The sequence below is a fragment of the Lynx rufus genome, unplaced genomic scaffold (assembly GCF_022079265.1).
Source record: "Lynx rufus isolate CCGP_SWC_20201006 ecotype Redwood Valley unplaced genomic scaffold, mLynRuf1.p SCAF_13, whole genome shotgun sequence".
Lineage (NCBI taxonomy): Eukaryota > Metazoa > Chordata > Mammalia > Carnivora > Felidae > Lynx > Lynx rufus.
Genome location: NW_025814827.1, coordinates 3,379,776 through 3,403,886, shown reverse-complemented (window position 1 = coordinate 3,403,886; position 24,111 = coordinate 3,379,776). Strand labels below are relative to the sequence as shown.

Here is a 24,111-nt window from a genome sequence, read left to right as displayed (position 1 = left end):
GATGATGAGCCTCTACCGCCCTCTGTAGCCGCAGCCCCTTGGGGCTCACGGAGACAGAGCCCTTCCCCCACCCTGAGGCCTTTCAGATTTTTTGCCTTGGTGCTGGTGAGAACAGGGCCTTGGGTGCCCAGGCTAGAGGAGCCCCGGGCCTGAGGCTTCCCTAAGCAGCCGGCTCCTGGATGCTAAATGACAGAGGGCCTCCAGGCTTCGTGTGTCCACCCAGATGTGGCATTCCTGAGGCGAGCGGTCCCCCTAAGACACTGGAGCCTTGTCTGGCTATGGGGACAAGAAGAGCCAAGCTCCTGGCCCCTTCCAGAGAAACCTCAGGTTTGAGATGAGGCTCCTTCCTCCCGTCCCAAGAAGTGTTTCTTCTGAGTCTGTTCAGAGAGAAGGGAGCAGCAGACCCCTCCGGCCCTGCCCACCAGAGCACTGGCCCCTTCCCTGAGCTTCCAGACCCGGCGCTATGCGCCCATGTGCACACTCACACATGCTCACATTCCCACACACCTGTCAACATAGGTTCATAAATTCACACCCGATGTGCACACACACATTTGGCATTTGCATTCATTCCCATGCTCGTGCTTTTGCACACACTCGTCTGCGTGATCTCAGCCTTTCACCCCTACTCACAAACGTGTGGTTCCCACACGGCCCTCACACGTGCACATGCACACTGACATCCATTCATACGCACACATCCTCGTGCACACGCACTTGCTTAGACGGATATACACCTTCCCCTTCCCCTCTCTCCCACATGTGCGTGCGGATGGCCCCCCCCCCCCCCACCATACCAGCTTGCTCCTGTTCCCACGTTCACATCACACACGCACACCGGCCCGTGGGCACATGCTCACCTTGCCAACACGCCCCCCTCTCGCCCTCCGGGCCCCTGACCTGTTGGTTTCTCTGTGTTGCAGTCCTCCCGGGAGCTGGACGACAGCAGCAGCGAGTCCAGTGACCTCCAACTGGAGGGTCCCAGCTCTCTGAGGGTCCTGGATGAGAGCCTCGCCGACCCCCAAGCAGAAGACAGGCCCCTGGTTTTCTTTGACCTCAAGATTGACAGTGAAAGTGGGTTCTCCAGTGGCCACCCCCACCCCTTTCTAGCTTAGTCTCTGAGCCCCCGAAGTAGGTGCAGGCAGAGCTATGTTCTGGGCCCGGGAGAGCCCAGAGCTCTGGCCAATGACTGCAGCCAGAGAGCAGGCAGTCCCTGAGTCCCAGCCTCCCCTGGGACTCCAGGTGTACACTTGGTTGTCTGAATAAGGACTTCCAGGGCCTGAAAGCATGAGGCAGGTGCATCCGTGAGCTCACCCCTGACCAGCGCTTCTCTAGAGACCTTTGGCAACACACTTGTAAACAGAACACGATGTGGGAAGTCACTGCTAGGAGGCCAGCGATCCAAGCAAGGCCTTAAGCTGTGGCTGCAGAATTCTGAGTACAGAGCTCATTCCACAGGGAGGCCGACAAAGCCCAGGTCACGGAGAAAGATGACCCCTTCTCCCAGAAGCCCCTCAACTCTCCACGGTGCTGACCCTGGCCTCGCAATGCCCTTCCCCGAACCAGAAGGCTCCGGCCTGCCCTGTGGCACAGACCCAGCATGGGGCCAGCCCAGCCAGACAGAAGTAGTGGGTTTTCCTAGGACAGGGGAGTCCTTCCCAGGCCTCACAGGGCAGCTGTGAGCCATGTTCTGAGTGGAGTAGTTTGGGCAGGTGTGCTGTCTGCCTGGGCTGGGAATGTCGGCTCAGTGACGATGGGATTGGAGGCTGGGGCAGGGGGGAGAGGATGCGGTGGAAACAACAAAGGGTCCCGAGTGTAGGCGGGTAAGGCTAACAGAAGCCGGACAGGAGGGACCTGGATCTAAACTGTTTGGCAAACTCTGGGGCTGGGGACAGGGGCAGGGGGGCAGGGGGGCAGGGGGGAGCTGGACTCCCACCAGGTGAGTAGGGGGTGTTTGGAAAGCAGCCCACCCTCCCCTTCTGACCCCTGTCCCCTTTGGAGCCAGCATAGAGCTGCATTTGGAGGCTGACGCTTGGGTCCTGCCAGCAGGCCCCGAGGTGGGGTCCTAGAGCTTCCACTGCTCCCGCCCTGGGCCCCCCACCCCGCCCCTGGGGCCTCACCTTGCCCTTCTCTCCTGCCCAGCCCAGAAGATTAGCCAGCTGGCAGCCGTGAACCGGGAGAGTGAGTTCCGCGTGCTCATCCAGCCCGAGGCCTTCTTCAGCATCTACTCCAAGGCCGTCTCCCTGGAGGTAGGGCTGCAGCACTTCCTTGGCTTCCTGGGCTCCATGCGCCGCCCCATCTTGGCCTGCTACAAGCTGTGGGGGCCCGGCCTCCCCAACTTCTTCCGGGCCCTGAAGGACATGAACAGGCTGTGGGAGTTTCAGGAGGTCATCTCGGGCTTCCTGGCCGCTCTGCCCCTCATCCGGGAGCGCGTGCCCAGGGCCAGCAGCTTCAAACTCAAGAGTCTGGCCAAGACCTACCTGGCGAGAAACATGAGCGAACGCAGCGCCCTGGCCGCCGTGCTGGCCATGCGAGACCTGTGCCGCCTCCTCGAGGTCTCCCCGGGCCCCCAGCTGGCCCAGCACGTCTACTCCTTCAGCAGCCTGCAGTGCTTTGCGTCCCTGCAGCCCCTGGTGCAGGCGGCCGCCCTGCTCCGGGCCGAGGCCCGCCTCTTGGCCCTCCACAACGTGAGCTTCACCGAGCTGCTGACCGCACACCGCCGTGACCCAGAGCGGGGCTTGAAGAAGTACAGCCGCTACCTGAGCCTGCAGACCACCTCGTCACCCCCCATGCAGCGCGCTGTCAACCTGCAGGCTCTGAGCAGCTACTTCAAAGGCCTGTCGGAGGAGGCCGCCGTGGCACGGGCAGAAGGCATCGCTGGCCACAGCTTGGCAGAAAAGACGCCCCAACAGAGCTGAGAGGAGGCGATGACCGGCTTGGAATCTCAGGGGGGCAGAGAGGGATGAGGCCCCTGAGCAGGCCCCACCCATGACCGCATTTCCAGGCCCTGGACCCCAGTACGCAGTTGTCATTTGGTCCAGAATCAGTTCTCCCGGACCAAATTCCCCTTCTCGAAAAGCCCCACAGAGAAGGTTCTAAGTCCAAGTCCTAATCCCCCAGGGGCCACCAAATCCCCATTCCGGCTTTGGGAGCACCAGTGGGTTGGTTCACCAGACACCTGGCCCCTCTCCTCCAGGAGCCAAAACCAGGGAGGTTTTACGCAAAGAAGGCCCCCAGCCACCCAACTTGCCACCTCCACGAGTGTCCCTGCAGTTCCTCCCTGACCCCGGCCACTGCCCTGGGCGACCTGCCAACAGCCCCCGTGGACACTGCCTGCCACCCCACAGGCACCCAAAGTGCCTCTCAACCAAACCGCCATCATGAGTTTGGGTTTTCCCACCACCTGCCTGTCTGAAGGCCGGCTCCCTGGTCACTTCTCCTTTGGGGATAAAAATGCATTTTCATCCCCACGGGGCCTTGTGTCTGCAGAGACAGAATCTGCTGCCCCATGTCTGTCCCACCTTCCAGAGTCTGACCCTTCCAAGCTTGCTTCTTGCCTTCTGGCCACCCAGACGCCTCTCCTTTAGTCGGGCTTTTCTCTTTGGTCCTCAGGCCATCAGCCCCTCTCAGTGTGGCTTTTGCTCTCTCTGTACCGCCCCCCTCAGCCCCATTAGGAATGTCCTCTAGCCCAGGGCTGCCCGCCACACACACCAGGAGCCCTCAGCGTTGGCATCCCCTGAGAGTCGCTACGCCAGACCTCTGGGATCAGCATCTCTTAGGCGGGCCCAGCAAGCTGTTTTAGCACGTTCTCCAACTGGTTCTGATGCCCGCTAAGAACCAGTGCTCTGATAGACTGCTTCCCGAAAGAGCAGTCCTGGCCCCGACTGGGCACGTTCACTGTGACCTAGGAAATGACCCCTGGTGTCTCCACTGTAAAATGGGCCAATTGGCCCAGATGGGCTCAGAGCTCCCATTCCAGTTCCTCCATTCTGGGACTTTAGGCATGGACGGCAGCCACCGAGCCAGTGGACAAGATGGTTTTCAACCTAAACCCTAGCTCTCAGCCCTAACCTAAGCTAAGGTCCTCAATCTGTGGTCACACCAGAGGGCAGCAGCAGAACACAGCAAGGTCAGGGCCTTCCCTCTGACTAGCAGAACCACTGTCCCTCCCCATCTCCTCTCCCTTCCCCCTCCCTTGGCTCCTGCCGCTGGGCCACAGCCCAGGGCCTCCTGCCCCTATTGCCTGAGCTTTCACAGGAGTGAAGTCTGTGTGCCCACACCTCAGCCCCCGTCCGCTGGGTGCCCTGGAGATAGATCCACGAAGGGATTACATGGGAACCAGCTACCACAGTGGGAGTGTCAACTCTAACCATGAGCTTTGACGTGTTTAAAATAGCATTCGAGTGTAAAGTGAGTGCCGGCTCAAAAGCTGTGGGAACAGGCTGATGGGTGAGGGGACGAGGAGGCTGGGCCCCAGCCTGGCTGTGCTGACCATCCTGGCAAATGCAAGGCAGCCCTTGGGCCACCACTCGTATTTTCTTCCCTCAGCCTCCCCCCGAACGAGGCAGTGCCCGCTGGTTTACACCCCTCCCGTGCTTGCCATCTGCAGATGTAGTTGACCACAGGTTTTATAACAAAGGGCTCTTCTGCCCTCTCTCCATTTATGCAGCCTTTAATAAAGATGTGAATGCTCAAAGTCTGAGGCACCAAACTCTGCTCAGCCCACCCGGGAGCCACTGAGCAGCTTCTTGTCTGTGTTAAAGCAGGGCAGGGAGCGGGGGTTGGGGGGGGGAGGTTCCCGAACATGGGGGAGTTGCACTTTGTGAAGTCCTGTCAGGGCTTAGCCGAGCCCAGAGCTCCTTGTTGCTCACATCTGTGAGCCCCTCCCCGCCCCCATTCCAAAAGAGAAGACCCAGGGTGGGCCCGTCAGGGATCCTCTCCCAAAAGGAGAGGCACATGGAGGAAAAGAGGCGCCAGTTTCAAGAATTACCCTCTAGAGGGAGTCAGGAGCCAGAGACCAGCATCTGTAAGAACGTCACCTCTGCCCCCTGCCGGGTAATCTCACACCCCTGTTTGTGTCCCCAGAGTCACAGGTGGTAAAACCCTTAACAAGAGGGAGGGGAGCCCAGGGTGTTAGCAATGTGTAATTAATGTGTCGCTGTCCGGGCTGTCTTGTCTGGGGTGTCCCAAATGGAATGCACGTTAGTACCTGCAGGGGTTCCCACGGCACAGGCCATCACCCGTAACCCCACCTACCCGGCCCAGATGACCAGATTCCAGCCCTGGAGTTTTAGCTTCTAAGAGCAAGTCCACATGTGTCCCCTGTGCTTCATCTTTGAATGCTATCTCAGATTCATCCATGTCAACTAACCATGAACTTGCTGGGCTGGAAGTCAGGGCACTGAGTTTTTAATTCTCACTCCATAACCTCTGACTGGTCTGGTATGTCAAACTCACTGAGGCTTGGGCTCCAACTCTATCCAATGGGACAATACAGATCATTTTTACCTCACAGGCGTTTGCATGAACCAATGAGAGAATGTGCAAATAGCTTTTTAATATGTGAAGAACCACACAGGGACACCTGGGTGGCTCAGTCGGTTGAGCGTCCAACTTCGGCTCAGGTCATGATCTCACAGTTCATGGGCTCACGCCCCGCGTCGGGCTCTGTGCTGACAGCTCGGAGCCTGGAGCCTGCTTCGGATTCTGCATCTCCCTGTCTGCCCCTCCCAACCTCAAGAAGAAATAAACCTCAAAAACAATGTAATATGTGAAGAACCACACAAATATAAGATCTTATTTTACAGACAACCAAGATGACAGCTTTACTGCTTCGTGAGTTATAAAAATGAACAGATATTAGATCTTAGCAAAAAAAAATATACATGGGCTTGGCTTCAGGCAATACAGAACAAGATCTGGGACAGAGCAGACAATTGTGGGGGGTCCTAGGGTCCAAGGTAGTCAGGGGAGTCCACCTTGCAGTGGCTGACAAGTGGGTGGCTCTGTGTCCCCAACACAGCCAAATGGGGGATTTCAACCACACACACCTGAAGCAGAGAAACTAGCTCAGCCATGGCCAGTCCTGCCTGCTCCAGGGCCTCCTTCTGAGATCCAAGGGCTCACACTCCCAGGAACATCATCACTCAGAAATCTACTTGTGTATATATATATATATATATATATATATATATATACACACACACACACACACATATACATATATATGTATATATATACATATATATGTATATATATACACATATATACATATATATGTATATATACATATATACATATATATGTGTATATATACACATATACATATATTATATATGTATTATATATATATATAATATACATGTATTATATATTATATATTATATAATATACATGTATTATATATTATATATTATATAATATACATGTGTTATATATTATATATTATATAATATATATGTATTATATATGTAATTATATAATATATATGTATAATGTATATATAATATATTATATATTATGTATATATTTAATTATATAATATAATATATTATGTATATATTCAATAATATATATTTAATAATAATATATAATATATTATATATTATATATATATTTAAGTTTATTTATTTTTGAGAGAGAGATCGCACACACACACGAGGAAGAGACAGAAAGAAAGGGAGACAGAGAATCCCAGGCAGGCTCCACACTATCAGCACAAAGCCCCACAAGGGGCTCGCACTCACAAACCGTGAGATCATGACCTGAGCCGAAACCAAGAGTAAGTTGCTCAACCGACTGAGCCACCCAGGAGCCCCTCAGAAATCCGCTTTAACTCCAAGCCTGCTCTTCCTTCTACCTGCACAACACCCGGCTGGTGCCTGGCCCTGCTGTCGCCCTCCCCCTTCCCTCCTCCTCCAGTCCCGGCTGCCACACTTCATCCTTATTCCTCCCCCACACTCACTCTGACCCCTAGTCCCAACCCTGACAATTCTCCCTATCTCAGAGTTTACCCTTCACCCTACACCTCCCCGCAGGCCCAGCCCCTGCAAGGTTCCTGCATCCTCTGACTTCAGGCTTGTCTGCACCCCACACCCTAGGTGTCCCCAGCCCCTGAGTCTAGAGTAGAGGGGTCTTCTCTCACCTTTCTTCACTCCTCGCAGGGGAACTCGACAGTTAATGACACCAAAAGGCAAGTCAGAGAAAGTAGCACGTCGTGAACCCCGCCCAGAGGGAAGGGAGCCGAGCTAGAGCTGCTCCCAGATTCGGCCGGCAGGGGGCGCTGCAGCCCCGCCGGGCCTCGCAGTCAGGCTGGGCTCCACGTGGGTGGGGAGTGAAGGTGCGTGGGGCTTGGGCTCCGAGCAGCTCAGTCTTTCCTTGAGCGCCCCCGCCCCCTGCACTTCCGGTGGTATGGGAGGTAGCTTTAGGTGGATGGTGCGTGGAAAAACATTTCAAAAACGTTAACCATGTTGTGCTTCTGTTAACAGCTATTAGAAAAAAATATGACCAGCATATCAAAACCGTGATTTCTGGAATATAGATGCTCAGAATAACGCTAAACTGGGATTATTTAAAGGTCTAATTTAAGAACATATATTAGGTAACTACAATCTCAGAAGGAACACAGATTTAGCAAAACTTGTGTGGAAGGGAGGAACTTAATTTCGGGAAATACTGGTGGAACCAGGGTGAAGGTTATGGATGAGGGTTAGAGCTAAGGTTAGGGCCCAGGTTTGAATTGGGGTAGGGATGGGGTGGAGTTAGAAGTTGGGTGAAGCCTAAGGTTAGGATTTGGGGCTAATATCAAATTTAGGGGCACATTTGGTGATGAAGGTTAGCAGTGGAGTTAAGAATCAATAGCAAAGGAATTAGAGTCACTCTTGAGGCTACAGGGATTTGTCACTTTAGCAGCTAAAGAGTCCATGAGACCGTGGACAGATGGGCAGGAGCTTCTGAGAACCCCTTCATACAGCACCCTAAGTGTGGTCTGCTTCCCTCCCCAGCATCCTCTTCTAGAAGCACCCCACAGGGGTTCCACCTGAGCTCACCGAACCCCAGGGATAGGGGAGGCACAGTGATGGTCCCATCCAGGACTGAGAGCCTCCAGCACAAGCAGGTGAATACTGCCCCCAGTTGACACAACCGGAAGGTAACTACGTGCTAAACACTATCTTCTCACTTAGCACAGGTAACCTCATGGAGCCTTCCCAGTAGCCCTCTGCCGTGACATCATCACCGTCTTTCTACAGATGAACACAGGGCGGGGGGGGGGGGGGGCAGGAAGGTCATGCACCAGGCTCAAAGTCATTAAATTTGTATGTGGCAGAGTTGGGGTTTGCCCAGCAGGGCACCTGTGTCTAGACTGGCACCATCTGTGACCCGTGCCCATGAGGCTGCCTGCCGGGTGCACTGCCCTAACACTGGGGGTGGTGAGCAGCTCTCCGCCCTCTCCTTCCTGTACCCTCCTGGTCTGTTGGTCTCACAAGATGAAAAATTCAAGCTTCAGAAGGCTAATATCCCAACCTTCTGCTCCCAGTGCTTGAATTTATCCTAATTTTTTCTTTAAGGCCAGTGCTTCTCAAACCTTTCTCTCTCTCTCTTTTTTTTTATTTCTCCCATACAGAGCTTCTTTAAACATATTTTTTCCCAGTCATGACTCCCCCCCCAATGAAATTTTAATACCATAGATACCCTGTAGTTTCCTCAGGATTCTCTACATTAAGAAATCACATCATCTGCAAATAGCAACAATGTTACTTCTTCCTTACGCACAGGTATGGTATATCTGTTTATGTACTGTGGTCCTTTGGAGGTCAGAAACCACTGAAATATCTAAAGTGGTTAATGTGCCCCTCTTGAGCCAATTTTCATCCTCTGCGGGTTGATATTTCTCCTGTTGAGAATGCATGATTCAGGGTAAGGCGCCAGCCCCGGTTACAATGCAGGTAAGAAGGCTTGGGGAGGAGGGTGGTATTAACCCCTCCTTGTGGCTCAGTTCACAGGTGGGAATGAGGTGGGAAAGGGCTGCAGGGAGATGGAAACAAACTTGAGCAAAGGTCTGTCTGGACACGCTTCCTTGGGTTAACCTCGGTCCCGACTGGGCCTAGTGGCTGAGTCTGGGGCTAGGGGGAAAATGGGGGCAGCACCATCATTTATTTTTGTGTTCAAATCCAGGTGTCTGCTCTAGACCCTTTGGATTTGAATTAAGCAGATGCCTATGGTGATCTATTGAGAGAAGGGTCTAGAATTTCAACTGACTCCCCTTCTCAAAAAAACAAAACAGAAAGTTTAAAAGCTCTCTGCCCACCCTTACAAAATGCATTTGCTGACAAGTGAAGGGAAAATTCCTTCATTCTTGGCTCAAGGAACTTCCTTAAACTCAGCCCTGAGGAATTCTTTAAAGGCCAGCTGCCTGGACGATGCTAAAGTCAGTTTATAAATATAAATATCCCAAACTTGATAGCCAAGCAGATTACAAAAGCTAGCTAGCTAACCACAGAAATTTTCCACAAAGCTAGCCAGCCAAACAAGTGGGAGAGGAGATATTGTGAAACCCAGTCCACCTGTCTGATCGCCTGAAACTGTTGACCAGACTGAGCGCAGAGGGCCTGGGGATAGAATTTACCCTCGCAGACCCTCTTTTGGAGTTCTAGAGCCACCAAGCCCTGGCTGACACCAGGATGGACCGATTCCACAGCCAATTAGACCAACCAAGGAGGAGGCAGAGGATGGGTGAGGCTAGGCCCATGATGGGGCAGTCAGTGAGTCTGCTTGGGAGTGGGGAAGGGTGCAGGGTGTTGGTTAGGACACAGTCTTTGGAGGAACCTGATTCATAATCCTAGCTCTGCTGTGTGACCTTGGGCAAGCTACTTAGCCTCTGTGGCCTCATATGCAAATTGGGGGTGATAATACAGACTTCGAAAATGATAAGGATTAAATGAGATGATGTACATAAAGACTAAACTGTGAATGGGCAATGCTCAACAAAAAATAACTCTGTATCTCCAACGCCCTAGAGAAGGCACTGTTGCTGACCCCACAAAGCCCTGTGGGCTTCTTCCCTTCACTGCCTTCCCCTCCTCCTCCCCTCCTCCTCTTCTCCCCTCTCGGCCTTCCCCCTCCCCTCCTCCCTTCCCCTTTCAGGCACCTCCCCCTCCTCTCCTTCTTTCCCTCCCTTTTCTCCCTCTCCCTCTCCTTCTCCGGATGATTTCTAGTCCATTTAAGATCTGAGAGACCCTGTCCCCACTACTTCTCCCGAGAATTCTGTCTCCACCTCTCCAAGCCTCCACAACTGTCTCCTCTACCCCAACGGTGGGGTCACCCTGCAGATGGAAAGATGGAGGGATTTACTGCTGTCCCTTCCTTCCTCGGCCTGCACCTGGCTACCAGACACAGCCATCTGCAAGAAGGTCACATTGCAGCACCAGCAGAGATGTGGGTTGGACAGAAGAGGTCCTGGGAGAAGCAAATAAATACATCAAGTTTCCAGCTGGGGTTGGAGATAAGGGCTCAGGGAGATGAGGCTGAGGCGGTCCCTGGCTTCGCAGGGAAAACCTATTTGGGGGCACTTCAAAGAGGACACTGTGGAGCACTACAGGAGGGGGCTGTCTCTTCTGGGAGGCCACTGAGCATGCTTCTCCCTTTTAGATTTGGCAGGGACAGGCTGAGAGCAAGAATGTGACAGATCTAAGCTCCTGTCTCAGCTGAGACAGGCAGATGGAGAGAGAAACTGAAATGGAGAAGGGAGGGAGACTTTCCCAAAGTCCCCCAGAAAGTCAGTGGAAAAGCAGGGTCAGCCCCCTACTCCCTGGTCTCCCGCTCTGCACCCCCTTACACTGAATTGTGCCTGGCTGTTCCCAAGACATGGCCGTTAGAACTGGCCTTACCTGGGTGCAGAAATGGACACGCCAAGACCCACCGGAGGATGGGCTCTCCTTCTTCCAAATCTCTGCCCCAGCCAGCTGCCTGGCAGGGCACAGCCTCCGTCTCTTCCAGACATGGGTAGGGTTCTGCTACTGGGGCCCATGAGCACTGGAGGGGGGTACAGGGGGCCAATACAGGAGACCTGAGTGCGGGCACGTTTCCCACCCAGAAACAGCCATCAGATAGGCCACATCTGCCTGAGAGTCCCAAGGGCCTCCTGCGAACCAGCAAGGTCAGCACTGGCCACCAAGCTCAGCCTGCCCTTGACCAGACTGCCCTGGGAGGACATCTCAGAGAAGTCGCATGCTGGGAGCATTTCCCAGTCCCACTTCCTGTGACCTCCTTCTTGGCCTGTGTTCCCTCCAATAAAATGAAGGGGCTGGGGTAGGGGACCTACAGGCCCCAAGCTCTGATGATCCGTGACTCTGGACAGCTCCCTGTCTATCCTTCCTCTAAGACAGGTGCGGGATCACAGACCTTCTAGCCTTGGCCCCAGGTGACCTGCTGGAGCAGACGGAGCCTGTCCTGGGATGCCAGAAGCCCTAAAGTTCACACACCTAAGGAGTCCTGAACATGCTGGGTGGTGGAGGGCGGAGACGGCGTCTGCCTGGTTCACAGCTGCACCGATGCCAAGCACAGCACCTGGCAACATCGAGGAGACTTCATTCCTATTTGTAGAATGAATGCTATAGCAGATCCATTTCTGTGTGCCCATCCCTTGGCTTCTGTGTCTTCTGAGAGCTCACATTAGGCCTGCCCTTGGGCTACTGGAGCTGACTTCCCACAGGCGAGAGAGAGAGAGAGAGAGAGAGAGAGAGAGAGAGAGAGAGAGAGAACCCTAAGTGCCTGGGGACAGCCCCCCCTAGGGGCAGCCCCTAGTCAATGTCTGACTGCTGTGCATCTATGGAGACCAGAGACGGAAGACCGAGCTTCCCTGCCTAAATCAGTACACGTACAAACTCTGATGTGTGACTTCTGCCTAGAGCTCCTTGGGATCAGGCTGAGGCTGCGACTTCCTGAAATCACACCCTGGCTTGGCTTCCTCCCCTTCCTCTCCTGCTTCCCTTCTCCCCTGCCAGTTTCTGTGAAGAAATTTCCACAATCCACGGCCTGTGCGTGAATCTTGGTCTCAGCTCTGCTTTCGGAAGCCATCTCCAAAAACAAACGAAGAGCCTGTTGACAGTGAGACTGAAGATAGCAGGAAATTCCGTTTATTCTATGCTGCCACGTGCACTATCGTGCGCTGTTCCGGCTTTGATGGGGACGGTAGATGAGAAGGCTCTGGGCGACCCCCCCAGGAGTTTTCAGCCTGGAGGATAAAGGAGGAGGAGCCCCAACCCCCACCCCAGCCCTGCCCCTTGGGGTCTCCAACGCGCAGCTCAGGTGGGTCTCAGAATACGTGCTCACCGTGACCTCTCTCCACTGATGGCACCAGGCAATGGAGAACTCGGGGCTGCAGAGCAGAGAGAAGTAGCCAGAACCGCAAGAAGGGTTGTGTCTTCCTTCCACATGACCCCACCAGTCAGGGAGCCCCTGGCAGCCTTGGCCATTTCTTCCTGGGCCTATGCACCAGGCTCCCGAAATATTCAGTGATCAGATTTCATCTCTAATGATGTTGCACACACACGCGCGCGCACACACATCCCCTGAATCTGACTATGTGCAGGGCCTTCAAGATACGTTTCGTAATGAGAGGACTCCCCCTGCCCTCAGAGCAATGCACAACAGTTTGGGGGAAAGGGTTTGCTCCTGGGCCCAAGTGTGCTGATGACCATGTTGATGAGTCAGCTGCAGTGTGGTGGGAGGGAAAAGAAGCCACCCAGGGTCATGAGGAAGAGGGCAAGCATTGGTCCCCAGACTTTCCAAAGGAAGCCCCGGCAGAGGCCCCCTAGATGCTCCAACTCAACCTGCAAACTGGCTTCTTCTAAAGCCACAGAATCCAAGAGCCAGCACCTCAGAGGGCAGCAGCAGTTGAAGGGCCCCCCGAGTACGTCCAGCCCACTCTCCTACCTTCGCAAGCACAGAGACCTGAAGAAGAGAGGACAGGAGTTGCTTAAGGAAGGTCACACAATCGAGTTTGTGAAGCTGGAAGCTTTGCACCGCTTCCACATTCTTCCTAAGGCCAGGGTACAATTCGTCCTCCTGTTTTCCACCGCGACAGTAAAGTGCCACTCTTCTCCGCCATGGGACCGGGTGACATGTTCAGTCATGTGAAGTCATGTAGGAACATCTTTGAGTTCATAAACATCTCCTGCTCATAAATATCCAACTGAAGACTCAAGCTTCTACTGCTCCCAAAATAGCTTTGGATCCCAGCACAGGCATTTCCAAGAACAAATTTTTATCCTTTCAAGAATTCTGTGAAAGCACAGAATTCTCTAGTTTGTATGTATACCCACCCAAGAGAGCTCCCTCATCCTGGTCACACACTGGGCCCTGATCGTGGTCACGGATGGTAGACATAGACTGGTCTAACCTCCAGATAAGGTGTCGAATATGGTTTAATGTCTAATATGGTTTATTACAAGTATGGTCCATTTCAGCTCAATTCCTTTTGACACAATAGTAGATTACTTTGATCATGCAACTCCCCAGCACTTTTACTTAAAGGGGATTGCTCGCCTGTGGATAATCTTGGGGTTGACTCCTCAACATCTATTTCCGGGCTAGATGATTACTCTGAGCCAATCCATTCAATTCCCTTTACCAGTGATCATTTTATCAGTTGGGAAGGCCTGAGCCAACAGCTGTCCATAAGGCCTAAGGAGAGGCTGTGGCTTCTAGAAGGAGAACCCAGTTTCTCTATTCCACTAGTCTGTTACCACTAAGCATGTTACCCCAGCTGCTGCGGAAGCCCTCCAAGGGCACCAAGGAACACAAGTCTCAAGCAGAAGCCCTGTTAAGGCTGGCAGAGGAGAGGGACTGAGTCTGGGCCACCGAATCAACCAGCCCTAAAGCCAGCCCTCCCTCCTTGTGAGATGATACACATACAGTTTTTAAAACACTTTGAGATGAGACGTTTATTATCCGCAGATGGAAGTCCTCCCTTTCCCTGCTTTACCCTATTGCGGAGGCCCAAGACCCCCCACGCTGGGGAGAACCAGTCCTGCCTGGGCTGGTAGAATAGCTAAGCATGCTGCCTCCTCCAGGCAGGAGATCCCCATCTTTACAGAGACAAGCACAGGCCCAGCTAATTACAGGAGATGCCACTGGAAGGGCCTCGCCAGCACGTTAGGCTAATTTCATGAAAGCACTAGGAGGAAGGTCGTGGACCGGATCCCAGATTATTAATAATGTCGAGCCGCATCTGAACCATTCAGGGAATTCCTCCCAGTTGCCTCCAGCAAACTGCCACAGGTTGCTACTTTCCTCTGAAATCAACAGTCTTCCCATATGCAAATGTAGATTTTTTTTTGTTGTTTTTCCCTAGAAAATAATTAAAGTCACAGAGCCCAATAAATACTTAAACAGATTGTGGTTTTAATTAAAAACCTTCCACCAGGGCTGCAGCTGCTGGTCTCTCTTTCCAAACAGGCACACTGGTGACAGCTACAGGCATCAGAATCCGAGTTTTAAGTATCTGAGATTAGACTAGACATCTTTACAAATGGCAGTAGTAATTCTGATCGCTACCTATGCCATGGTATGTAGGGGGGGCAGGGAGTAGAGAGACATTTGGGGGCTGCTTCTCCCTGTGGGGGAGGCAGGAAGGACACAAGCATGTAGGGGCGTGTGGAGCAGACATCTCTTCATACTTGTACCCAACTCTGGAAGGCAATAATGATGGCTAATGTTGTAAAAAATAATAGCTCATTTCTGAGTGTTATCTAAGTGCCAGGTACTCAGTGAGCTGCATGCCTTGACTCCTTTAATCCTCAGGGCAACCCAATAATGTAGATATTCTTATTTATAGCCCCTTTTCCTCCTGAGGCACAGAGAGGTTAAGTAACTTGGCCAAGGTCACACAGCTAGTACGTGGTGGAGTCTGATGCTAATACCTTTCCTCCTAACCACCACACAGAGTGTGCAAGAAGGGAAGGAGAGAGAGAAGGTGGGAGGGGGCATTATAAACAGGGACTGGCTTCCCAGAAAGGTGAGCTCTCTGCTGGCAATTAGAAAGAGAAAGCAGCTTCTTGGGAAGAGAGGTAAGAACATATTGGCAGGCAAGGGGACAGACTAGTAGCTGAAAGATGGGAGTGGGGAGTGTTCTGGAGATTCTGGCTGGAGTGCAGCTGTGGGAGGGATCCCCTGAGGCCGCTATGCTGCGGGTAGGTGATGCCCTTCTGGGCCCTGGTTTTCTGACTTTCTGAGACCTTCCCACATCCCTTAAATCACCCACATGCCTCCCTAAATACAGGGGCACGTACAACTCTCAATGCAGTTGGAATGGAAGCGTTTGCACAATGTTACCTGTCCTGAACATTTCATTAAACATCTATTACTTCCTACTTCGTAGTTTTCTTTCTCCTCTTAGAGCCAATAGATTTTCTTTTTCAGATCTCGGACATTTTAGGCCCAGATAAAGTCATAAGACTTAAGGACTGTGCTCTAGAGCCCTCCTACGAGGGGCTTTCTCAGAGAGAAAGCGCTCACCCTGCCCAGGGTGTGTGTGCTGGGGGTGGGGGTGGGGGCGCTGTCCGCGAGGGAGGCGTACAGGACGGTTTCCTCCCAGAACTAAGAGCATCGGTTCGTGCCAGGACCTACTCCTTACACGAGTATTCAAAGGGTGCCTATTGTGCCCTGGGTGCCGGAAACACAATGGGGTGCGAAGCGGGGGCTGTGTCCGTGTTGGGCAGGGGAGAGGAGGTTGCAGATTCCGGGGACGTAGACTGGGTGGGCATGAGAAGGAAAGCTTCGGTGCCTTCGGTAAGCGTTGCCCCACTCCGGCACACTGCGCCTCGGGACCACCGAACCCGGGACAGAGCACGTCTTAGCGCAGGGCTCCAGCCTCCGCGCTCCCGGAGCAGGCCTCCGGCCGCCCTTGCCCCAGCCTCTGCACCGGCCAGCGGTGTGCGGCAGGGGGCGCTCACGAACCAGGCCTGGGACAGAAACCAAGAGGGGACAGAGCCTGGAGAGCGACTGCGGGGATCCACTGGGTTTCAACCCACCCCACCCTCCGGACCGTCCGGGTCCGCAAAGTCAAAGTTAGAAGTCGGTTCGCAAAAATTTGCCCGGAGCCACAGCTCTTGGCCCCTGCGTCTGTCTAGGGTCTGGACCCCAACCTGGTCAAAAACCTTGAGCCTGGATTCTACAGATTCCGGTTCTGGGCCCTCCCCTCTGGCGGCTTAGAACCTTGAAATCCCTCCTTCACCCACACCTACTTCCACGCACCTGATTAGGTGCCTGTTTCTTTAACGATCAAAGACGTGGGCGGCGGCGGCGGGGGTGGTGTGTTCGCTCCCGGTTCCCCAGCCCCTCAGTAACTGTACCATTATTAACAGTATAGACATCAGACCTGCTCCTGCGCGCCCGGGCGGCGCCGGGCGAAACGCGCTGTCCTCTCCTAGCTGAGCCCGGAGGCTGATCCTGGAGTCGTGGCTCCAACCCCAGGCCTCGGCGGACTTTGCCAGGGCAGGCTCTGGGCGCTCCGGGGTCGAAGGCGGGGGTAAGGGTTGTATTTCCCCCCGGGTAGGCTCGGGGAACAAAAGCGCTTGCTGGAGAGTGGGCGGGAGTCGCAGGGGCCCGCGGGAGTCTGCGCCCTCGCCTGGGTGGCCACCACATCCTTAGGCGCCCTCCTGGCCCCTGGAGCCCTGTCTCTCTGCCAAATTCTCCGGGCTTCTGCATCCCTGGCAAGTGAGCCAAGGAAAAGGGGTCTTATTTGGCCCGTGGGCCCCGTAGGTTCCTGGGACGCTGGAGGGGCGGGTCCCTGCGGTCCTGGGAAGCTCTCCGCAGAGAATAAGCGAGCCCATTCTCCCCTCTACTCTCCAGTCTCTTGTCTTCCAGTCCATCAGCGCTTCCAAATTGTCCCTTGCCCACCTGCCTACCTGTCCGCCTCCTCGACGAAGGCATAAAGAACCAGAAAAAGAGGTGAAAACTGGGCCGGGGGTCCACAAGCTCTGCGCCTCCGAGTCGCAGCCTCGGTCCCCGCCTCTAGGGCAGGCGCCCCTCCCCCCCCCGCCCCCGCCCCCGCCCGAGGAAGTCTCCAGGACCCGCCATCCCGGGCCTGCCTCTCCCTCCTCGCTACTGGTCCCTCGCCTCCCAGACCCCTCTTCTAGGACCGAGGCTCCCAGAACCGCCCCCCTCAGCGTTCCCAATCCGCCCCCCACCCACCCCTTGCTCTGCAGACAAAGAGGTTGTGCCTGGCCAGCCAGCCGCGCCACTCCCTGGCCCAACCGCAGGGACTCATCCCCAGACTAGGGGGCCGTCGCAGTGTCCACCGCAGGGTCAAGGTGCCCTCACCCTCCCACCCTCCTTGAAGACACCTCCCTTCTCAGAGCTCCCCTGTGTCCTCCCCCTAGGTCGTCCGTGGGGACCACAGACCCAAGCAAGTGGAGTGAAGTTCTGGGTTCTAAATTCTGATCTGTACGAGCTGTGCTGGTCCCAGCCCGCTACGCCGCCAGCAGCGGCCGCAAGAGTAAGAGAGAGGGAGGGATGCGGAGTAGGCGTGCGCCAGTCCGTTCATATTTAATTTACAAAGGATCCTCGGAACGCCCGGTCGGGTGGTCTCTTTAGCTGCAGCGCTCCTCGTGCGTCTCTCTTCCCCACTTCCCTAGCTCATTAAAATGCTCAACACTCAAATCAGAAGATTGATCTCCTCAGAGGCCCCAAACCCGCGCCATCGACCCACCGCCAGAGAACCCTACGGCCCGAGGTGCGGGCTTGGGGGCCGCTGTGCCCTGAGAGCTCAATGTCTACAGAAAGGACCGGGGAAAGAGGCGGGGGTGGGGTGGGGGGCGTTTGCGTGTCTCCGGGAGCCTGTTTCCCTTCCCCTTTACTCGATTCTGGCCAGCAACTCTGTCTCCAGGGCTGCTATGGGCAGTGCGGGAGACACACATCGAGTTTCAGCCAAATGCCTCGACATTCCTGCGCCTCCGCCTCCTCGTCGCTAAAAGAAATGTCGGGGTTTCGCCAGAGACAGGGAGCGAGAGTCGGGAACAGCGAGTATTCGAATCTGCCGAGGCCGGCTGTTGTGTGAGGGTGTGAGACATGCTGGCGGTGGCGGGCCGCGGAGGCATCGGGGGATAGTGTGTGGGGTTGACGGCGCGTTTGGTGGTGAGGCTGTGAAGATGTTGGCGAGGGAGGGACGGGGAGAGAGAGCCTCGGGCCTTAAGTACCCAGCCCACACTGCTCGGGAGGAGCGGACGTTTTGTAACCATCCCTTTCGGTGGTGCCTCGGTCTGCCGCACCCGGTGCCCCATTCGCCTGTGGCTGGCAAGACCTGAGGGCGAGGCGCGTGGGTGCGCCCAGGCCAGCCTTCTGCGGAGGCAGAGGCTGATACCGCACACCCGCCGCACCCCGCGGGGCGCACAGGCAGGCGTGTGGGGCTGTGGGCTTCAAGCGCTGGTTTTGCTACAAAAGATGAGACTTAAAGAGTAGGGCTTAAGAGGCTGGGCAGGGTGGCGGTGGGCTGGGGAGGAGGCTTCGCTTCCCCGTGCGCCCCGCGGGGTCGTGCGTTCCAGTCTTCGGGTTGGACTGGTGGGGGGCGGGGGAGACCAGGGCTTGCATCCACCCAGATCCTGGCAAAAATAGCAGGGAGGGTGAGGCGCTCTGCTAACACTATCAATTATGCATCGTGTTGAACGTGGCTTCGGGGAGGAGGCTGCTAGTGGGGAGGGGAGTGCGGGAAGGAAGGGTCCGCGCGAGCCCGGCTGCGCGCAGCTCAGCGGGTCCCTACTCACTCCTGGTCTGTCTGTGCCACAGCCCGCATTTGCAAAAAGAGTTTAAAGGCAAAGACACGCCCCCCCCCCTCAGTCGTGCTTCTTGCCTTCCCCCAAATTCCTCAAAGATGGTTTGTCTCACGTGTTGCGGGGCGTAAAAGCGGCTCGCGTTCAATTAGCAGCGAAGCTCACCGGCCCTGGCGGGACCCGCGAGTGAGGGTGAGTGAACGTGAATGTGTGTGCGCGCGGGAGGGGGAGAGGGTGAGTGTCCCGCGTGAAGGCGTGCCTTTGAAAATGAGTGTGAACGCAAGGACGGCTCAACACATTGACTCGGTTATTATTACAGGATGAGGGACAATTCTAACATGTGAAGGTCGACTGGGCGGAGGGTGTGAAGGTTTGCGTGTGTCTGTACGAATGTGTTTGAACCTGGGGGGGGGCGGTGTGATTAGGCACAGGGACAATGCCTGCAAGATGTGTAAGTGCGGAGGGACGCGGGTTATGCGTGTGCGGTGAACTGGGAAGAGCCCAGACGAGGGCGGTGGGTGTGGGGGCGCCCCTTGAGACCAACGCGTCTCAGCCTCGGGGAGAGCCTCTAAGGTTTTAACAAATGTGGGCGATGCGGGAGGCGGGAGAGGCTGTGCGCGTCCCTGCTGCGCCCGGGAGCGCGCGAGGACTCTGTTCAGTCTGCGGCCAGACAGACCTGGTGGGGGGTGGGGGGTGGGGGAAACAGACGCGAAAGGGAAACTGAAGCAGGACCTCAGGGCCCGGGCAGTCCCCACAATTACCTGTCCCTTTCTCTGCCCCTCCCCTGTCTTCCACAGCCAGCAACAGATGTGGAAAGCGCCCTTGGGCAATCGTCTGGGCGCCGAGACATCAGTCTGGAGAAGGGGTTGCAGCCCGAGGGCAGCGCGCAGAGAGTCAGCAGCGGGTAAGCCGCGGGGACCGCCCCACAAGCTCGACCCCGGTGTGGGCAGATCCCGCCTAGGGTGCCATACCCCGCTGGCGCTGTCAGGGGGAGTCCACGGAGGGGTGGGGAGGGGCCCTCTCCCCGGACCAAAGGCGGCGTGGGGAACCTGGGTTCCTAAGGACGGGAGGGTGGGAGGGGCTCTGCCCAACCTGCCAGGAGCCCTAGAGGGGAGCTGGGGGGGGGGGGGCGGCGGGGGGCGGGGTGGTCTGCGTTAAGTGGGTTTGTGTGGCTGGGGATAAGAAGGTTTTTGTTGGGCGGGGAGGGGTTGCTCAGGCATCGTGGAGCTGCAGAAAAGGGGCGAAATCCTACACCCTCTCCTACTTCCTTAGCTAGTGGCAGCTCCCATGACCTGTCGGTTGGGGACCCCAATGCCCTCTGGGAGCCGCCTCGCCTGCGTTCTTCCGGGATGGGAAAGGGAATCTTTAGTGACATCCCCCTCAATGCTCAAGGTCCCTGCCTGGGGGAGGATCTCCTTCCTCAGTCGGAAGTTGACATAGCAACCTCAGCTGGCCCCTCCAGGGAGTTGCAGCCCAGGGCAGGCTGCTTTGGTGTCTGACGGAGGGGGGGGGGCCTGTGAGTCTGCTGCCAGGGGTCCCATCTCCTGCCACCCACCGCAAGTTGTGGGCATTGCCCATCCGCTAGGATTTCAGTCTCAGTGGAGGGCTTTTGTGCGCAAGTGCGCGCCTGTGTCCCTGAGTGTGGGTCAGTTCGTGTGAGGACATGTGTCCTTGTGTCTGTCAGCTCCCACAATGAACAGGAAAGCACGCAAGGGAAAACGCTGTCCTGATGTTAAAGTTCAGCTGAAAGAACAATGAGGTCTCCAGAGTATAGTGTGTCCATGTCTTTGTGTTTTTGTGCTAGGAAATGTGTTGTGAACCCTGTAAAAGTTTGCAGTTGGATGGCGGTGCCCCAGCGTGTGTTTGTATTGCTGTGTGCTGTCTGGGTGTGTGCGCGAGAGTTCTGTGCGTGGGACAAAGAGTTGGAGGAAGGACGACAGGTCATGGACAAAAATACCTTCTCTGTGTATCCTCCTCACGGGGTTAAACGAAGGCTCAGAAACACACGGGACCAGGGTAGAGCCCAGAGCAGACAGACAGGTGAGCTGCAGAGCCTCTGGAAGGACCACTGCTAGACTGAACGAGCAAGTAGGGGGGTGGAAAGCGAGGCATAAATCTGCTGGAAACGGAAATCAGGGCCCTGAGAGAGCATGCATTGAATCCTGAGATTTCCATTGAGCCCCATTCGTGTGGGAGAGAGACTCCTGAGCACAGAGGAGATTACCGGAACCCCAGGGCCTGCCCTAGATGGGTTTGCGGAGGCAGCGCTTAAAAGGGGAGGAAAGCTGGGGCTCTTAAGTCACCTTCTCCCCTCTTCCCCCCGGCTTCCATCTGCAGGATCCGCGATGGTGCGCCTGCGGGCTCTGTGGCTGGCCTGGGCTCTGCTAGGAGGGGCCGCAGCTTGCCCAGAGCCGTGCGCCTGCGTGGACAAGTATGCACACCAGTTCGCCGACTGCGCCTACAAGGAGCTGCGCGAGGTGCCAGAAGGACTGCCGGCCAACGTGACCACGCTTAGTCTGTCGGCCAACAAGATCACCGTGCTGCGGCGTGGGGCCTTCGCCGACGTCACGCAGGTCACGTCGCTGTGGCTGGCGCACAATGAGGTGCGCACGGTGGAGCCGGGCGCGCTGGCGGTGCTGAGCCAGCTCAAGAACCTCGACCTAAGCCACAACCTCATATCCAGCTTCCCGTGGAGCGACCTCCGTAACCTGAGCGCGCTGCAGCTGCTCAAAATGAACCACAACCGCTTGGGCTCGCTGCCCCGGGACGCACTGGGTGCGCTGCCCGACCTGCGCTCCCTGCGCATCAACAACAACCGCCTTCGTACACTGGCCCCTGGCACCTTCGACGCGCTAAGCGCGCTGTCACATCTGCAACTCTATCACAACCCCTTCCACTGCGGTTGCAGCCTTGTGTGGCTGCAGGCCTGGGCCGCAAGCACCAGGGTTTCGTTACCCGAGCCCGACTCCATCGCGTGCGCCTCGCCTCCCGCGCTGCAGGGGGTGCCGGTGCACCGCCTGCCCGCCCTGTCCTGTGCACCACCCAGCGTGCGTCTAAGTGCTGAACCACCGCCTGAGGCACCGGACAGCCCCTGGCCCGCGGGCCTAGCGCTCCTGCTACACTGCTTCGCGGAAGGACATCCCACGCCCCGCCTGCAATGGCAACTTCAGATCCCGGGTGGCACCGTGGTCTTAGAGCCTCCGGTCCAGAGCGGGGAGGACTATGCGGATGGGGCGGAAGACGGGGAGGAGGAAGGAGATGGGGACGGGCCAACGCAGACGGAGGCCCCAATCCCGACTCCAGCACCCGCTTGGCCCGCACCCCCAGCTAACCCACGCTTCCTGGCCCTCACAAACGGTTCCCTATTGGTTCCGCTCCTGAGTGCCAAGGAAGCAGGTGTCTACACCTGCCGTGCCTACAATGAGCTGGGTGCCAACTCCACGTCACTACGCGTGACAGTGGCGGCTTCTGGGCCCCCAAAACACGCTCCAGGCTCTGGGGGAGACTCTGATGGGCAGGCCCCTACTTCTGAGCGCAAGTCCTCAGCCAAAGGCCGGGGCAACAGCGTCCTACCCTCCAAACCCGAGGGCAAAATCAAAGGCCCAGGCCTGGTCCGGGTTAGCATCCTGGGCGAGACGGAGGCGGGGCCGGAGGAGGAGGAGGAGGCAGGTGAGGGAGAGGAGGCAGAAGACCAGGTCTCTGCAGATCCGGTGGAGGAGCAACGCTGTGGCCACGGGGACCCCTCGCGGTACGTGTCCAACCACGCATTCAATCAGAGCGCAGAGCTCAAGCAGCACGTCTTTGAGCTGGGCGTCATCGCGCTGGACGTGGCGGAGCGTGAGGCTCGGGTGCAGCTGACGCCGCTGGCGGCGCGCTGGGGGTCTGGGCCCAGCGGGGCTGGGGGAGCCGGGCAGCCGGGGCGGCGGCCGCTGCGCCTGCTCTACTTGTGCCCAGCGGGGGGCGGCGCAGCTGTACAGTGGTCGCGAGTGGAGGAGGGCGTCAACGCCTATTGGTTCCGCGGCCTTCGGCCTGGCACCAACTACTCAGTGTGCCTGGCGCTGGCAGGCGAGGCCTGCCACGTGCAAGTGGTGTTTGCCACCAAGAAGGAGTTGCCCTCGCTGCTGGTTATCGTGGCGGTGAGCGTGTTCCTCCTGGTGCTGGCCACCGTGCCCCTGCTGGGCGCCGCCTGCTGCCATCTGCTGGCCAAACACCCGGGTAAGCCCTATCGTCTTATACTGCGGCCCCAGGCCCCTGACCCCATGGAGAAACGCATAGCCGCAGACTTTGACCCCCGTGCGTCCTACCTTGAGTCCGAGAAAAGCTACCCGGCAGGCGGTGAGGCAGACGTCGTGGAGCCCGAGGAGACTCCCGGGGAGGGCCTTGATGAAGATGCGGAGCAGGGGGACCCAGGTGGGGACCTGCAGAGGGAGGAGAGCCTGGCGGCCTGCTCGCTGGTGGAGTCCCAGTCCAAGGCCAACCAAGAGGAGTTCGAGGCGGGCTCTGAATACAGTGATCGGCTGCCCCTGGGCGCCGAGGCGGTCAACATCGCCCAGGAGATTAATGGCAACTACAGGCAGACGGCAGGCTGAACCCCCAGCCTGACTGGCCCGCCCATTCCCATCCCCCACCTTGGGTACCTGGGAGCTGAAGCCTAGGGCTGGCAGGACGTAAGCCTCCCCACCCCCCACCCGCAACCTTCACTTACTCCGCCCCTTTACCAGACCCAACCTTCACTACTGGGGACTTCTAGTGGGGAGTGGGGCGACTTCAGCAGTCCCAGGCCACCCACTACTGTCATTGTCCTTGTGGGTTCAGTTCCATTACCACCGCAAGCACGGTTACTAGCTCTACCCACGGACTGTGAAGCGAAATCCACACCTCTCCATTCCCACCGCAATTGTTATCTGCGAAATCTGCTCTGCAGCCTGCCCCACCGTGGGCTCTGGAACCAGAGGAAACGGGAGAAGACCTTGGAAACATCCGGTGGTAACGCTGTGGCAGGGAGTCATTCTGGGACCCTCAGCAGATGTCCCTTTCGTGGACCGCTGTAGGGTCCTGCCTGGACCCCTACTCCGCCCTTTCCGGGGTGCACGTCCCAGAAGTCAGGACTCCGTAGCAACTCCCTAGTTTTAGTTTCAAAGCCCCCTTCTGACTCGGAAACAAACCCGTCTGTTCCCCCCCCCCCAATCCGCTTCTGATCAGCTGGAGCCAAGCCCGGTGCCTGGGGCGCCTTTCAGCTGCGCACTCTGATTTTCATATTTTCGTTTTTTGTTTTTTTCCAAAGGACAACGACACTCCGGGTCTGGTGCTAACACTCCCTTCCCAGCCTCTGGGAAAATTGGGT

The 24,111-nt window shown here is 56.4% G+C and overlaps 2 protein-coding genes across 7 annotated transcripts in view; both read left to right on the top strand.

Annotated features, from left to right (window-relative positions):
* Positions 1-4,696, top strand: part of PML (PML nuclear body scaffold) — a 38,882-nt gene extending 34,186 nt beyond the window's left edge. For 2 of the 6 annotated variants that reach the window (XM_047074819.1, XM_047074820.1), the window contains exons 8-9: positions 924-1,074; positions 2,143-4,696. In XM_047074819.1, the coding sequence (XP_046930775.1) occupies positions 924-1,074; positions 2,143-2,918 (927 nt within the window). In that variant the 3' untranslated portion in view covers positions 2,919-4,696. Of the gene's footprint in view, positions 1-923; positions 1,075-2,142 lie in introns of those variants that run through there. The other 4 variants (XM_047074822.1, XM_047074827.1, XM_047074826.1 and 1 more) reach the window with 4 other exon arrangements.
* A 15,825-nt stretch (positions 4,697-20,521) lies between these two features.
* Positions 20,522-23,356, top strand: ISLR2 (immunoglobulin superfamily containing leucine rich repeat 2). Its single transcript, XM_047074415.1, has 2 exons — positions 20,522-20,807; positions 21,105-23,356. The coding sequence occupies exons 1-2, from the start codon at positions 20,522-20,524 to the stop codon at positions 23,354-23,356; spliced, it is 2,538 nt and encodes an 845-aa protein (XP_046930371.1).
* The last annotated feature ends 755 nt before the right edge of the window (positions 23,357-24,111 follow it).

What these genes read in the sequence shown, in the direction of transcription:
- ISLR2 (XM_047074415.1), top strand. Translation starts at nt 20,522, where the DNA reads ATGAGGTCTCCAGAGTATAGTGTGTCCATGTCTTTGTGTTTTTGTGCT. An exon ending in AGCCCAGAGCAGACAGACAG is followed by an intron (nt 20,808 to 21,104) that starts GTGAGCTGCAGA and finishes TTCCATCTGCAG; the next exon opens with GATCCGCGATGGTGCGCCTG.